Here is a 16,787-nt window from a genome sequence, read left to right on the forward strand (position 1 = left end):
GGAAGCATAGTCCTGTTAAAGATGGACACATTTTGCTTGCATTATAACATGCGATCTGTATAACCTTATAGAGAAAACGGACAGACAATACAGAGAGAGTCAAAAGGTGATTCTTTGGTTGAACAAAGAGACGTTAATAGAAAGAAGTGGATTACACATTAGTTATTGACTGGTGTGATTGGGGTTCACCGTTTTCAATCAAATGATACCATTTGCCAGGCCTACTATACAAAGTTTCAGCTTTTCACAATACATTTTTAATTTTTTTATTTTTTTTTACATTCTGTTTTATGGGGAAAAAGCAGACCTTTTATTACCGTTGAGTGATAATAAAATGTGTAAAGATGAAAATTAAATAAACTGATCTCTGATCTTGTAACACTAATTTCTGATCACTGAATTTTATTTTATTTTGATAATCCAATATATATATATAGGCTCTCTCTCTCTCTCTCTCTCTCTCTCTCTCTCTCTCTCTCTCTCTCTCTCTATATATATATATATATATATATATATATATATACACATACATATGTATATGCATGAAGGACCACCCACATTTGACATCTCAGCTCTTTCCTTTAAAATACATTTTTCTAAAATTCCTCCTTACAATTGAGGTTAAGGAAATCTCATAAGTTATACAGTCTATCCTACCAAGCTATTTTTACAAAAAAATTAAAAGTGATATTTAAATAAAATGCTCTTTCTGTGGAAGTTCTGAAACCATTTCTCATGTTTTGATCTGTGTTTCTGGAAAGATGTTAAGAGATTCATTGCTGATAATATTTTAAATACTTCTCTCTTATCCTATAAATATGTAATTTAAATTATTGTATTAGGGACCATAGCTCAAAGGATGTTTGTTTCTTTATATATTTTATTTTTATGTAAATTTAATTTCCACAAATGTAAATTCACAAATGGCAAACCCAATTTTACAGTGCTTAAGAAGATTAAAATGTGCAAAGATGCATGTCAAAATCTAAATATATGCAATATGTTCTTAATTTAACATTTTCAAATAAACAGTATATATTTACACTTATTCAACAATATATAGACATGTCCCCTGTATGTTGTTTTCTTTCTTTTCTTTTCATTTTCTCTTTTTTTGTAATTTCTATTGTTCTGATGTAATATGGACATGCTATTGTACATGCAATTTGTTGATAAAAAAAAACCATGAATTTCTCTAACGTCCCCCTGGGGAAAAAAAAGTAAAAATAATTAAATAAATAAATAAAAGATTTGTTTAAATCAAACCTCACTGTTTGCTTGACGGACAGGGTGACATTGAAATGTGGAGGGGGGGAGTCTAGTCTCGTTCAAACTTCCGGGCGGGAACTTCCGGTTGCGGTGAGTTGAGTTCCTGCTAGAGACACATGATGGTAAACTAAGAGCCGTAGGTGCGCTTCTGGAGTTTGACTGCAAAAAGTACAATAAATCTACATGTGGTCGAGACGATGGAGTCAAAAATAAAATAACAGAGGTGACTGAACCACCAAGCCTCAGGTACGTGAGCTCACGAAGCGATATTGCATAAATGTCGCGATTACTCAGTGTTGTACTGTATAATGCTGCGAGTAACGTTAGTTCTGCGTACCTGGCTAACAGTTAATTTACAAGCCGTTGGATGTCCGATTCGCAACCAAGTATAGCGGTCTTTCACACTACGCCAACGCCATAGACCCATTTTATTTATATTGGTGAGTTTGGCCGCATTCTGTTTCATTTTTTAATTTGCATTGATAACCTAAAAAGTTAAGTGTTACACGGTTTGAAGAGAATAGGCGAGAGCCATTGCTTGTCCCTCAACCTCCTTGGCGACGGAAGTAGGTGGAACTTCAGATCCATCCAACCAATGAGGATCGCAGATAAAATGACTGACAGACTTTACAACCAATAGAATTTCCGCAAATTTCCTATGGCGCTTGCAATGATTATTTAATGCGGTTCGTTTTATTCCGGTGCACATTTGTCTATGCATCTGGGAAGACTGGCTGTAACACAGACGGGTAGCGCTATGTTGTACAGTGTGAGATTAAAACAGCTGGTTTGCTCATATTTTGGGTTTCTGCTGTTTTTAGTAGGACTCCATCAAGCCGAAGGGGCCGCTACAGAAATGGCAAACCTGAACTGGAAGCCGTTCGTCTATGGAGGAATGGCCTCAATTGTCGCAGAATTCGGTGAGTCTCTGTTGTGCACCTGCTATTTTTTATCACCTATTAAAGATCACTTATTCATTTAAGTTTGCGTAGTATATTTAAGCGGAATACATGTTGTTATCTCATATGAAAGTGACAGAATGCATATTCATATTTGAGGGAATATCGATATATTATATTTTTTTTCAGACGTATTTTTGTTTATGTGTCCAATAGCTGATATAAAGAACCGAGTTTCTTTCTACATTTTAACACTAATATGTAAATAATAATTAGGTTTCCACAATAAAACATGCATTATGAATATTTATTTTTTTATTAGTATCATTATTATAATTGTTATATGGTTGTATTAGTATAACATTATAATTGTAAAGCTGTTACATACTTATTATTCATATTTGTTAATTATATTGGTTGCTGTACTAAATATGCTGTTATTTATAACTATCAAAGTATTAGCCTACCTTTAGAATCACAATTGGCGCACATTGGAGGGACTATGAAATTAGTGTAAGAACGATGTTCAAAAAACAATTGCAGAACATGAAAAACAACATTCCCAACTACACAAAGAGAGCAAACTGTTTGAAATAGGGTAGGACATTAGATGACAGATATGAGAAGCAATATACATCCAAAGCAGCCGGTAGATAAAGTACTAATATGCATAATAAAGTACTTCTAGATTTGATCTGAAATGTAACCCACAATTGAAACTTGCAGGTACGTTTCCCATTGATCTCACAAAAACGCGGCTCCAGGTTCAAGGGCAGACGCACTGCATGGAGGTCCGATATCGGGGGATGTTCCACGCTTTGTTCAGAATTGGAAGTGAAGAAGGCGTCCGGGCGTTGTATTCGGGGTGAGTTTGAATTATTTAAGTATTCTGAATGACAATAAATGCTTCACTTTAGCATCAGTGTTATAGTGTTTTTGCTGTATAATTTCTGAAGATCAGAGTTGTTCCCTTTTAAAGGTATGTAACCTGTTCAGTTGGTTTTAAATACAGCTGATAGCTGTAATAAACTCTAAATATAGATGATATTTAATTCACGAGGTCTGTAGAGGAGCTGAGTCAAGTGAAACCGGCCCTCTGCTTTGGAAAGCACAGACTGCAGCCGTTCCAGTCTACTTGGTCATTTTATCTGTGTGTGTCAGAGCATCTTGTTTTTCAAACCATCATCTCATGTTAATCTGCTGTTTCTTTTCCTGGCCTGAAGCTTATGGTTAGGAGGTTACTGCCATTGCTTATCATTTTCTTTTTAAAACACTTTAAGGCTATGTGTGAATTATTCTTAGTGATTCAACTTTTTTGCCTGTCTCGCAATAATTCTGGTGAAAAAATAGACTTGGATTGAAAAAAGGACCAGATTTATATCTAGAGACTTCTAGGCTTTTTATTATTATTATTATGTGGGCCAATAAGCAATCACCCACCTCGTTGCTGAACTTAAGTAAAAAAAAATATAAAAAAATTTTCACTGCATTCCAAACTTATTGTTCTTCATTTCACAAAAACATATCAGAAATCAACTCCCTCTCTGAGATGCGATAGCAATGTTTGGTTTGTGATCAGGCACATTTTTTCAATGAACATGTTGATTCGTTTTGCAAAGCACACTGAATTAATTTGCGAATTGGACTCGAGTCAACAACTCTCTGATTTAATGATCTGGGCTGCATTTCCCAAAAGCACCGTAAGCTTTAAGAAAATTAGAGATGCACCGACATATTGACCGCCGATATTTATTCAAACTACTGTTAAAACTGCCTAAGAAACAGTTTATTTCATATGTATCTTTGTTCTGCTGTATTAATGTAGTTATGTTGGCCTGCTGAATGTTAAATGGCTCCAGTCATTATTCATTAGAAATGTTTTGATGATGCAACAATAAACTAGCTAGTATGACTTAATGCATGCATTTTTGAACTTAGCTAATTTAAAACATGATCAAAAAAATACTTAATGACAAAACTTCAAATTAGAGAGCAAGTGACAAATATCAGTATCTGAATCTGCCAGTAATTGTTTGTTAAAATCGGTATCGGCCCACATAAATCCAACCGGTGCATCTGCATCTCCTAATGAAAATCATATTAGTTATTTCAGAACTAAATCTGCTGTTTAACCCCATTGAATGAAATTCTTGATTGTGGATGTTTGCATTGCGTTCTTCTAAAAATGCTGATGCCTTTTATTTAGCCCATGTTATTTCTGCATATAATGTATGCTTCTATTATTTGCCACTACAATTACAGACAATTTGTATTCCCCTATTTTTTATACTATATGGTATATTTAGTCATTTTCATTTGTTTGAAGTGAACACTTGACTTATCAGTAACTTAAATTGATATTTTAGTATATTTAAAGTTAACCTCTTAAATGTCATGGGCCCACCGGTGGGCCCAAATCCATTACATATTTAAAACAGTAATAACCTATACTAAACCTAAACTAATTTTGACAAACTATATATCATTTGAAAGCTTACAATCTCTAGTTTCCATATTTGGTTACTGAATCTCAAAACAAATTACAGAGGAGCCGTAATTTATTAATTTGCAACAAGTGTTCAGACCTTTATTTTGAAATAGCAATGAACATGAAAAATCATGAAAGAAGGGTAGAAACCAGTTTGTTTTCATGCCAAGAGTTCAAAAGATGGCAAGCATTCAATTATTTTAGAAAAAAAAGGTCTGAAAATGTTTTAAATATAAAGAAAAAATAATAGATTCACCATTTGTGATGTGGCCGCGAGCTATAACGCACATATGTGTTCTTTTATGTGTTTATTCAAGGTTTAATTCATATCAAAATCTGCCAAACTTCCAATACTACTTCTGAATAGGATGTCTACTTTATAAATTGTATGAAAATTGTGAAAATGATGGTTCAGATCACTCAAACCACATATGGAAATGGAGGCGCCCTTATATGGGCAGTAATGGAGTCTGGTTGTGACCTAGTGAAAAAGTTTGGTACTGCGCCCAAACAAAATCTTACTGAAAGCTCATTTCATGAGATATCAACCTAAAATTTGAAACACAACTTGTTCAGATTTTTGGCTTTGATTTTTTTGCAGTTTAAGAGTTGTCCAGGTTTTGAAAATATATATTTTATATAAAATATGAATAATTAATTTTTTAAATCGTACATTTTCATAAACTCAAACTTCTGTAACTTTTTTTCTGTTTCACTTTCTTAATTTATTTCACTTCTACAAAAATCTGCCAAATGTCTTCTTTAAAACAAGACCAATTTTATGTCTATATTCCAAAGGATTCTTATCCTATACCATTTAAGTTTGGAATGTGCATTTTCATGTCTATTCAAAAAAAGGGGGGGTGACACTTAACAGGTTAATGTATTTAGTAATAAAACATTAGCATTTTTTCAGATCAATACATATTAAATGTCTGCTCTTATCTTCCTTATTGACTAGTGCTGGCTAAAGTAAATAATAAATGTGCTTCGATTAGTACCTTTTATTATTAATACTTAAATACATACAAAAATCAAGTTGTTTTGTACTTTTATTCATGTAGATTTTAAGTACTTTACTCAAGTACTTGATAAGTGTACTTAGTATTTTGTGCAATTTGCATTGATGAGTAAATCCAATCTACGTCTACATTTTCCTATGGTAGTAGTACTATGGAAAAATAGGGTGAAATGGTGTACTTTAGTTGAACCAGTTTGCACAAATGTTTGCATGATTTTGTCTTTGTCCTCTAAACATATAAGAAAGCTTTTGGCAAACTTTTGATGATGTGCACACTTTAATGTTTTCTGACATTGACGACCATTCATTCTGTTCTCTATTTTGATTACTCTAATAAAACAGCCATGGTCAGTTTAGCTAATCCTTTGAACTTAATTGATATAAATCCTTGCATTAATAAATGTGCTTGTTAAATGTTAGTCATTGCATGGTCTTGTGATGAATTTAGTCTATCATTGAAACTAATCTATTTCCATTTAACCTCAGAATGGAAAGAAAGCAATGACCTTGAAGTTGTGTATTTTTTTATTCCTAGAATTTCACCTGCGCTCCTCCGACAAGCTTCCTACGGCACAATCAAGATCGGTACATACAACACACTGAAGAAACTGTTTGTTAGCCATCCTGAAGGTGGGTTTAGGATGAATCTTTTGATCATACTGTTCATTTCATAAAACATATTTTCTTCTCAGTGCAACATTTCTGTAGTTTGAGAACAGAATGGAAAAGCTAAAAACACATTGTGTTTGGCACTTTGGTGCTGTTATCTTCAATTACATGATCTTACAATTATATTAATATCTAACTATATCTATATCTAAATATAAAAACATTGATATCAAACATCTCTGTGACAAAGTATTGATGATAACCTACTTTGACTGTATCGGGTAGCTCTATGACATGGAATGAATTGTCTCCAGAAGTCATTGACCAGTAGTCATAGCCAACATGACATAAACATGTTGCACACATCCAGTCAATTTATTTTTCTTTCTTTTTTTTTTCCTTTTTTTTTTTTTTTAAAGCGTAGCAATAGCTACTAGGGATAATTCACCCAAAAATGAAAATTCTGTCATTAATTACTCGCCCTCATGTCCTTCCAAACCCGTAAGACTTTTGATCATCTTCGGAATACAAATGAAGATAAAATCTTACAGCTACGCAACTACCACTTTGATGCCTCAAAAAGTTCATAAAGAGATTGATTGATTACAAATAAATATTCATGAACTCACACATCAGTTGTGGTAAACGGAAGCTCAAGCATGTTCACCTGACATGATAGAACCAAATAAGGTTCATTCTTGTGTTTTGCAGCACGTTTGAGCTTCAGCAAGAACCAATGAGGTTCATTCTTGTTACGAAGCACATTTGAGGTTCATTCTTTTGTTACGAAGCACGTTTGAGGTTAATTTTCGTGTTACGAAGCACGTTTGAGGTTCATTCTCGTGTTACGCAGCACGTTTGAGGTTCATTCTCGTGTTACGCAGCACATTTGAGGTTCATTCTCGTGTTACGCAGCACGTTTGAGGTTCATTCTCGTGTTACGCAGCACGTTTGAGGTTCATTCTCGTGTTACGCAGCACATTTGAGGTTCATTCTCGTGTTACGCAGCACGTTTGAGGTTCATTCTCGTGTTACACAGCACGTTTGAGGTTCATTCTCGTGTTACGCAGCACGTTTGAGGTTCATTCTCATGTTACGCAGCACGTTTGAGGTTCATTCTCGTGTTACGCAGCACATTTGAGGTTCATTCTCGTGTTACGAAGCACGTTTGAGGTTCATTCTCGTGTTACGCAGCACGTTTGAGGTTCATTCTCATGTTACGCAGCACGTTTGAGGTTCATTCTCGTGTTACGAAGCACGTTTGAGGTTCATTCTCGTGTTACACAGCACATTTGAGGTTCTGCAAGAGGTTTGTTCTGGCGAGTCAAGCAGGTTCGGTTGATCTTCTGTTTGTGTTCGCTGGTCAATGTTTATGTGAATAAAAGCCTAAATTCAATCTGTTCATCATATAAAGCGATAGTCTTTGGAGATTGATCTAAATTTGGACTAAACCACTCTATTCTTATGGATTAACGATTTCTTTATAGTTTTACAATCTCTGTATGAAATTTTTGAAGCGTCAAAGTGGTAGTTGTGTATGCGTAGCTGTCTAGGGAGAGACAGAAGGCTCTTGGATTTCATCAAAAAGATCTTCATTTGTGTTCCGAAGATGAATGAAAGTCTTACGGGTTTGGAGCGACATGAAGGGGAGTAATTCATGACAGAATTATCATTTTTGGGTGAACTATCCCATTAACTTCCCAGTCTTCCGAAATCGATGTTGAGAATCAGTCCAACGTTCATGTAGTTGTCCAAATAGTTTTTGTGTGGATTTGCATAAGCAATTGTTAACATTTGCCCCTGAATGAGTTTCAGATCAGCCCCTAGTAAGGTTACATTTCAGTTAGGTACCTAACACTGTGCCGTAACTAGGCATGATGTAAGTCAGAGAACAATAAATCCTGTCTCTCGTGTGCTAATCTGAGTTTGTCCTACCCAGCTGTGATTCAGTGGCAAGTCGTTTTCTTTGTATAAATCTGGCATTTTGATGAATAGTCATGCCCACTGAAAGGTGTCGTTCCACAAAACGGATGTGATTGGGAGAAATTGAATGATTTTGGTTAGATTTCTCTTACAATTCTGGTTCCATCCATCCCAACCGATCCTGACATGATGAAAGCAATAACTTGCACTTTAGTAAGAGAAAAAAATCAGTTCTCATGAATTTCTCTAGCGTGAGTTTCCTATTGCCAACTAAGGAAACGCACCCCTGACTGATTTATAAGTGTTTTTGATTCACTAAAAAGAACGGTCACATAAGAGCAATTTGTTCAGGAATTGCACTGAATTGTCTAGCTGTATAGTTTGTGATTTATTAAATGTTTAGTTCATCACAAAATGTAAATTTACTCCTGTTGTTTCAAATCCGTTGCACTTTTTTTTTTTATCTACAAATAGAAATGAAGATGTTTTGGATGAAACCTGAGCGAATTCGGTCCCTCCATTGAAAGCTCATTGCACCCAAACTTTGACTCTTCATAAAGAGATTGTAGAAGAGGAATCATGTGGTTTTATCCAAGTCATGAACACATGATCGAATATGGTGAACAGAAGCTCAAATGTGCTTGATTGAAAAAACAACAAAAAAACGCCTCATTGGAACATTATTCTGTTTTCTCACCTGTGGCTGTTGCTTGCTTGGTGGTTTTAAGTTGGTGTTGTTACACAATGGGATATAGATAACAGGGTTTTTAAGGAACATGTACTTTTGATTTTTCTTTTTTTTGGTAGCATTTAGCAAAATTTTCCACCGTTACGAGGCTCTACCATTACTGTTGTTGAAAACAAGGTGTAACCACCATCACTAATGTGCGGTCCAAACATAAGGTCTCTAGCATTACCTTATCTGGTGCTGGCGCCAGCGGATTTCCATCTGACCTGGTACAGAATCTTCCCTTCTCTGCAAACAACATCTGTATTACTTGTGACAAACACTCAAAGAAAGGTCACAGCTTGGCCTTTCAGTTGTATTAAACATGCTGTATTTAGACTCTTCTGGCCAATTTCTATTGCTTTACTGCACGGTTTTCCTAGGATGTTGCCACTTTGTGTCAAATGCTTATTTTGATACAGGCTTTGCCTGCTGGTGTTGGGATACCAATACCCGTTCTCCTGCCAAAATGAACGGATGTTCTGACTGTTGGTCACATTGATCAAGGAATTACTGTAATTATTGATCTAAATTTGATCCACACTTAAATTTTGTTCTGTCTCCTCCTGCCATCACACTGAACTCCAATCTCATTCATTTTTCTTTCTTGGGGTCTTATCATTAGTGCCTTGCTCTATAAAGACTAGGTGCCACATCTTTAAAATACTGCAACAAGGCTTCACTTGCAAAAATACAAAAATAAGGCTTTAGTTTATCTGTGGGTGATTTATTGCATGTCTTATTCCTTCCCTATTGTGTTTGTTATTATTGACTTGAATCATTAAACTGCTCATTGATTTGTAGCTTCTTCTTTTTGTAGTCTTTAATGAAACGTGTTAAAGAACATTCTGAATCTAATGGGTGCTCTTGTCTGTTTTTCAGATGAAACTATGGTGATTAATGTGTTTTGTGGGGTGGTGTCTGGTGTTTTGTCCTCCTCTTTGGCAAATCCAACTGATGTGCTTAAGGTATGTAAAATCTCCTCCGAAAAGACACAACAAATTTTAGTATAATAATGCAGAAAAATTTTAATATAACTGTGCATGTAATTAGTCTTTTTTTTCTGTTAGGGAATTATCCGGAGAGAATAAATAAATGTAAAAAACTAAATATTAATAAATAAATATAGAAAATGGAATTTGACACGAGATTTGTTTGATCCAAAAACTGAGATATTACTACAATTTAAAATCAAGTATGCATATAAAGTTTTTTGCTTATGATATTTGTGCTGTGTAATATTTTAGTTAAAACAGAATAGTTTTTCAGATTTTTTTGATAAATAAAAGAGTTCAAAAGAGCAATATTACAATAGAAATCTATGGTAGATATTATATCTTTACTGTCACTTTTGATCAATTTAATGTATCCTTGCTAAATAAAAGCAGTATTATTGTTATTTTACTTACTGACCTCTAACATTTGAACTGTGGTGTATGTGTGTGCAGATATATTTATTTTCATATTTATGCTTAGGTCTTCTTAAATTAATGATAATAAATAAGAGATTATGATTCTCCCACATTCCTGAATGGGCAGCAACATTGATTTCAGTATTTGACGGCTTGGCCAGCACGCAAATTTGCTTACGGTTATGAATTGCATGCGAACACATTTTGTGTACGTACTTTGTGTTAATAATCGAACTGCTTGCGGCTGTGTTAAAGATAAGTATGTTTCCCATCTCATCTTTATCCTAGCTAGGACGGCACGATATTGAAGAAAATTGTGATATGCGATAACTTGTTAAATAATGGGATATGTGATGCTTGAACTTTTGAAGAGTGTAAAATAAATAAATAAATAATATTTAAAAAATGAATTTATATAACCCATGTATAGGATTCCGCTACGTTTTGAAGTAGCCTATTAAAATCATTCAGATGTCACATGCTATTGTGATATGTACATTTGTGATATTTAGAAGTTCAATATATCATGCAGCCATAATCCTAAATTAGTTTTCACAACACAGACCACTGAGCTTGCTTTATCTGATGTCTTATTTCCCTCTGCTTTTTCAGATTCGCATGCAGGCTCAAGGCAGCCTGTTACAGGGAAGCATGATGTCTAATTTCATCAACATTTACCAGACCGAGGGCACGCGAGGCCTGTGGAGGGTGAGTGCTTTCATTACGTCTCGTCTGAGACCTCAGCGGTGAGATTTCAAAGCGTGCGTGGCCATCGGCTGTATTAATGTGTCCTTGGCAATCCAGCTTCTGGGATTTTGCTTTGATACAGTGATGTGTGTCTTGTTTTCAGGGTGTCATTCCTACTGCACAGAGGGCAGCCATCGTGGTGGGTGTGGAGCTGCCAGTCTATGACATCACCAAGAAGCATTTGATTCTTTCAGGCCTGATGGGAGACACCGTGTTAACTCACTTCATGTGAGCATTTCTAGCAGTTCTTGCTTGATGATGAAACATTTGAATTATTAAAACATTGACTTCATGAGTCCGATGATTTCTTCCGTTTATTTAGTTCCAGTTTTGCGTGTGGTCTGGCAGGAGCGCTGGCCTCCAACCCAGTGGACGTGGTGAGGACGCGTATGATGAATCAGCGTGTGCTCGCCGGTAACCATATGTACAAGGGCACCCTGGACGGACTCATGCAGACCTGGAGAAATGAAGGCTTTTTTGCTCTCTATAAAGGCTTCTGGCCCAACTGGCTGCGTCTGGGGCCCTGGAACATCATTGTATCCTTTATCAGTAAAATACTTTGTTTTAGGACCTTAAAGGGGCCAAGTGCGATTGTTCAAGTGGTCTGAAACCCTGGTGCTTTTGCCTTTCGTCTTACTTCATCACAAACTTGCGTGGCGCATTATATCGTACGTACTTATTCAGTGCTATTATGCTCAGCAGAGTGAACAACACTTGGGTCACTATATGTGCGTCGCTTTCTGCTGCTTGCAAACGGGCTCTGAGGAGACATCTGATTGTGAGCCATTCATTTGCACTCTCTCGATCGTATTAAAGGTAAATCATCACCTATCACCTACACTGTAAAAAATTGTTGGTCTAACTTAAAAAGTAACCTGGTTGCCTTAAAATTAAGTTAATTGAAATAAGAAATTTGAGATTGGTTTAATCAACAGAAACTCAAAATATGATGTTATCTGAACCACATAAATTATCCAGTTGATTTGACAAAAGAAAAAAAGATACATTTCAAGGATAAATCATGAAAATATTTTTTTACAGTGCATCTTTTGTTGAACTAATGTCCTGGGCTAAAACGCATGAGTAGGTTACTTTACTTCTTTTACAAGGGTGGACACATCCGCGATTTCACAATCCGCATGACAGCTTTCACTTTACAGGTTTTCATGCGATCCATGCTCTGTTTCCAACTAAACTTCCAGTGTGAAAGCATTCTTAGAAATGTCCTCGGGTTTGTAGTGTTTGCATAGTCCAACCACTAGAGGTCAGTACACTGCAACATGAGATAAATGGATATATATATCGCTCACACACACACACACACACACACGTTTTTTTTTTGTGATTTGTGAGGACATTCCATAGGCGTAATGGTTTTTATACTGGACAAACTGTATATTCTATCCCCTTACACTGCCCCATCCCTAAACCTACCCGTCACAGGAGACATTCTGCATTTTTACATTTTTAATAAAACACTGCTTAGTATGGTTTTAAAGCCATTTGAAATATGAGGACTCATGAAATGTCCTCATATTTCACGTTCAAGTTGTAATACCAATTTAATACCCATGTCATTATACACATTTGTGTCCTCACAAATCACACACACACACACACACACACACACACACACACACACACACACACACACACACACACACACACACACACACACACACACACACACACACACAAAGTGGGCCCCAAAAATACTTGGACCCTTAAGCCAGAAAAATATGGATTTCTATTATTAATATATTTTCATGAACATATCACAGGCATTACGTTATTATGAAGTGGGATTTATTTTAAGTAATTATTACTCAAACACACTTTTCAATCAAACCATTTAAAATAAATTTGGTTAAGGTTTCAAAATTCAAAACGATATATATACTGTATTGTTGAAATAATCGAAGACAAAGGAATGTCTCAGAAGAGGTAAGTTAGTTCTTGCATCATTTGTTTGCAGATGCCACTTGCTTCAATATTTTCTATGTAATGCAATGAAATTCCAACATTTTGAAGTAGACTTAAAGGATACGTTTGTAGATTTTTAACCATAACACATTGCCATACGGACAAGCAGTCAGTAATGAAATAATAAAAAATGAAAACTTGCAAAGGTAGTCTGACAGTGATCCATTAACCAGTCTTGACCATTTGAATCTGAATTTGAGTCTGAAAAAAACCTTACAGAATAGATAACATTTTGAATTATTATTATTGATTAAAAGAACGGGGCTCATAAGAGTCATTCTTTTGAGAATCAGACTACACTGGTATTGCTTTGATTTTGATTTGGTAAAAAGATCTGATTCATATGAGTCATGTGTGTTAGATTCAGACTACACTGGCCGAATTGCATGTTTGTTTTTGTGTGCAGCCCCAACACATTCAATACAGGTGCTAAACCTGCTTTCATAACTCTGGAAAATATGATTTGTGCTCCACTGCTAAAAAAAAAAAAGTAGTGCACAAAACACTGAACTTCACCTCAGGCAAAACAGAATATTGTGACATCAGAATAAGATTTGTGTGTGACATCTATCTATCTATTGTATATTCCTGTGATCCTTGACTTAAATTTCAGTTCTTCCTCACCTTTGAGCAGCTGAAGAAGTTTCCGTTGTAGCTGAACTGTGTGTGTGAACTGTGTGTGTGTGTGTGTGTGTGTGTGTGTGTGTGTGTGTGTGTGTGTGTGTGTGTGTGTGTGTGTGTGTGTGTGTGTGTGTGTGTGAATGGAGCTTTTGTCCTTTAGCATTCATCATCCCTTCTCCATCACACACACCTATAAGTATGTTTATTTAAGAACTTGTTTTATTCTGTTCTCATTTGTTTTGCACATACTTGACGCATTGAAACACTCGTTTTTGCACTCGTTAATGCTTTATTTTTCACTCCTGGCAGCTATCTGTCCGTCAGGGTCATGTTCACAGGCCCAGTGGTGATCTCATGATATAGGCTTAGTCAGATTGGAGCTGCTGGTGAATATCTGAAGTAAAGTGCTATAGCTGGAAACCATTAAGTTAAGTTACTTAAGACACGTCCACCAGGTGAGGATGTAGAGCAATAGTTAGTGTATTACTGAGTATAAGTAAAATATATTTATTTATTTTTTGAGGTCTTTACTCTCCAAATGAGATGTTATCCGTAAGTTAAACTGTTCACATGTAGACACCGCTTCAATGACAAATCTTTTTGCTTTATCTGTAGACTGCAGATATGATATTGATAGGAAATGTCCATGTTGCAAACTAGTATACAGGTCAAATTAATACCAAAGGAACTAGTGAGTTGAAGTGACCTCACGTCCTGGATCTTTGAAATCAATGGGCCCTCATTCATAAAACTCAAGAAAATTTGAGTGCAACAATCATTCATAAGTCCGTTCTTGCTCAAGTTGTCACATTTAAGTCAACGTTGCTTGTTTCATAAGTCGCAATGTGCGCAAAAAGCTTCTTTTATCCAATATTATGTCAGGGTTAGGGTTAGGGTTTCATCCCAAACTCTGAATGAAAATGGATGAGGAGTTAATGCTTGAAAACGCACAGAATTGAAAATCACTTGTGCTCAAGAAATGTACTGTTTTTATTTGTTTCTCTTTTTTTTGCAGCGATCTCTTTATTGCCACATAGATGTTTGTATGCAGTTTGTGTGTGTGCGTGTGTTCTGAGAAGCACATGCAAAATATTTAACATTTTGGCAACTGTCAAAAGTGTGCAAATACTGCTACTGTATGATAGAACTAAAATAAAATGTTAGCATATACAGTAGTTTTTTTTGTGCTTTTTTTTTCATTTCAGATTTTGTGGAAAAGGGTCAGTAGCATTTTGGGTGCTTGTCTCCTTTGCCAAACTGTACATGTTTTGAACCAGAACTGCACTGTTGAGTTTTTAAGTGACATTATTATTATTGGGAAGGTACTGTTACAAATTTATCATTGTTATGTCAATATATTTCAAGCCTTACCACTTCCTGCTTTTGTATTTATGCCTTTGCCTGATCGTTTTATGCCTCTTGGTGTGCTAGCCAAACATGAAGGGTTTAACTTCTGCTATAATTCAATGTGCTCTGTTGTTCATAACCTTTAACATGTACATAAGCAATTCAAACTACTGTAAACTAATCAAACATTCTTGCTTAAGTTAAATGGGCAAACTGTTCTTCATACGACTTTAAGGGGTTTTCCTCTGATATACTTGCTTCCAATTCTTTCTCAGACGTTGGCTTTTGCTAGATTGGTCATTACAGCATGGTGCATGAAATATTCCTCTCTGGATAACTTTTGAAAATGCTTCTCATTGTGTAGCAAAGACCAAGAACCACATTTACGAATGTGCCAGTGTTTTTATTTCAACTTACTGTTAGTCACCCATGGATCATTGTGTTTTTGTTCTGTCTTTTTTTGCTTTGCAGATTTTCAGAAACAAAAATGATTTAGCAGATATTTGCTGTTTATTTTTATATGCAATGTTCTTTTGTGTAGATGTACTTTAAATGTGTAGGGTGTTCATTTGGATGTATAATGGAAGTCATGAGGAATGTTCTGACGACAATGTCATACAATGATGAAAATTATACAATTTACTCCAACTTAAAATGTACTGCAGCAAATTCATATGATAAATGAGCTTATGAAAAAGGGCAGAATTAAAAGTGTTTACACACACGTATTATATTTGCTATATGTGTGTGTGTTTTAAAAGTGGGTATAAAAGCAAATAAAATCCCCAATGCTGCTTTTTTTCTTTCTTGAAAAATCGAAAAGCATCCAATATCCATTGCTGGGTATTATATGCTTGCAATTGCCAATTTCTTTGTGATCCACTCTTTAGTTAAATGTCTTCGGTGAACACAAACACATTATTTATTATGATCTGTTGCTTGAATAGACAATGATTGTATTAAAAATGTCTGATTTTGTGTGTGTGTGTGGCTGGTTTGATTTATTTTGCTTATTCTGATGTAACTCTGCACCCTGATAATAAACGACAGTTTTCGCTGCACATTTGTTTTTTATAGGTCACATTTAGTCCCAAACAAAATTAATGAATTGCATCATCTTACGGTTCTATCTTGTGTTTGAATGTGTTTATATATATATATATATATATATACACACACACACACACACTACATTGCCAAAAGTTGTGGGACATCTGCCTTTACATGCATGAACTTTAATAACATCCCATTCTAATCCGTAGCATTAAATATGGAGTTGGCCCACCCTTTGCAGCTAAAACAGCTTCAACTCTTCTGGGAAGGCTTTCCACAAGGTTTAGGAGTGTGTTTATTGGAATTTTTGACCATTCTTCTAGAAGTACATTTGTGAGGTCAGGCACTGATGTTGGATGAGAAGGCCTGGCTCTCAGTCTCTGCTCTAATTCATCCCAAAGGTGTTCTCTATCGGGTTGAGGTGAGGACTCTGTGCAGGCCAGTCAAGTTCCTCCACACCAAACTCACTCATCCATGTATTTATAGACCTTGCATTATGCACTGGAGTGCAGTCATGTTGGAACAGGAAGAGGCCAGCCCCAAACTGTTCCCACAAAGTTGGGAGCATGAAATTGTCCAAAATGTCTTGGTATGTTGAATCATTAAGAGTTCCTTTCACTGGAACTAAGGGCCCAAACCCTGAAAAACAACCCCACACCATAATCCCCCTTCCACTAAACTTTACTCT

General features: G+C 35.6%; 1 protein-coding gene across 5 annotated transcripts; it reads left to right on the forward strand.

Annotated features, from left to right (window-relative positions):
* Nucleotides 1-1,351: 1,351 nt before the first annotated feature.
* On the forward strand, nt 1,352-16,107 carry slc25a14 (solute carrier family 25 member 14). 5 transcript variants are annotated; one of them, XR_013190693.1, is made up of 10 exons: nt 1,357-1,515; nt 2,094-2,189; nt 2,895-3,033; nt 6,213-6,307; nt 9,819-9,904; nt 10,961-11,056; nt 11,199-11,323; nt 11,418-11,631; nt 13,692-13,895; nt 14,009-16,107. XR_013190693.1 is itself a non-coding variant. In XM_077196984.1 (9 exons), exons 2-9 carry the CDS (start codon nt 2,126-2,128, stop codon nt 13,731-13,733), a joined length of 861 nt encoding a protein of 286 aa, XP_077053099.1. In that variant the 5' UTR covers nt 1,352-1,515; nt 2,094-2,125; the 3' UTR covers nt 13,734-16,107. The 5 variants fall into 5 exon arrangements, 3 of the variants coding, with proteins under 3 accessions (XP_077053099.1, XP_077053091.1, XP_077053082.1); XR_013190692.1 differs by having other exon boundaries at nt 1,362-1,515; nt 2,091-2,189; XM_077196984.1 differs by having other exon boundaries at nt 1,352-1,515; nt 13,692-16,107.
* Nucleotides 16,108-16,787: the final 680 nt, after the last annotated feature.

The sequence above is a fragment of the Siphateles boraxobius genome, unplaced genomic scaffold (genome assembly GCF_051911475.1).
Source record: "Siphateles boraxobius isolate OS27281-9 unplaced genomic scaffold, OSU_SipBor_1 11, whole genome shotgun sequence".
NCBI classification, from domain to species: Eukaryota; Metazoa; Chordata; class Actinopteri; order Cypriniformes; family Leuciscidae; genus Siphateles; species Siphateles boraxobius.

Excerpts from the sequence above, each read along its gene's own strand:
- slc25a14 (XM_077196984.1), top strand. The coding sequence starts at position 2,126 with ATGGCAAACCTGAACTGGAAGCCGTTCGTCTATGGAGGAATGGCCTCA. Across the intron at positions 6,308-9,818 it reads GTTTGTTAGCCATCCTGAAG|ATGAAACTATGGTGATTAAT; the intron begins GTGGGTTTAGGA and ends TCTGTTTTTCAG. Across the intron at positions 11,632-13,691 it reads TGGGGCCCTGGAACATCATT|TTCTTCCTCACCTTTGAGCA; the intron begins GTATCCTTTATC and ends CTTAAATTTCAG.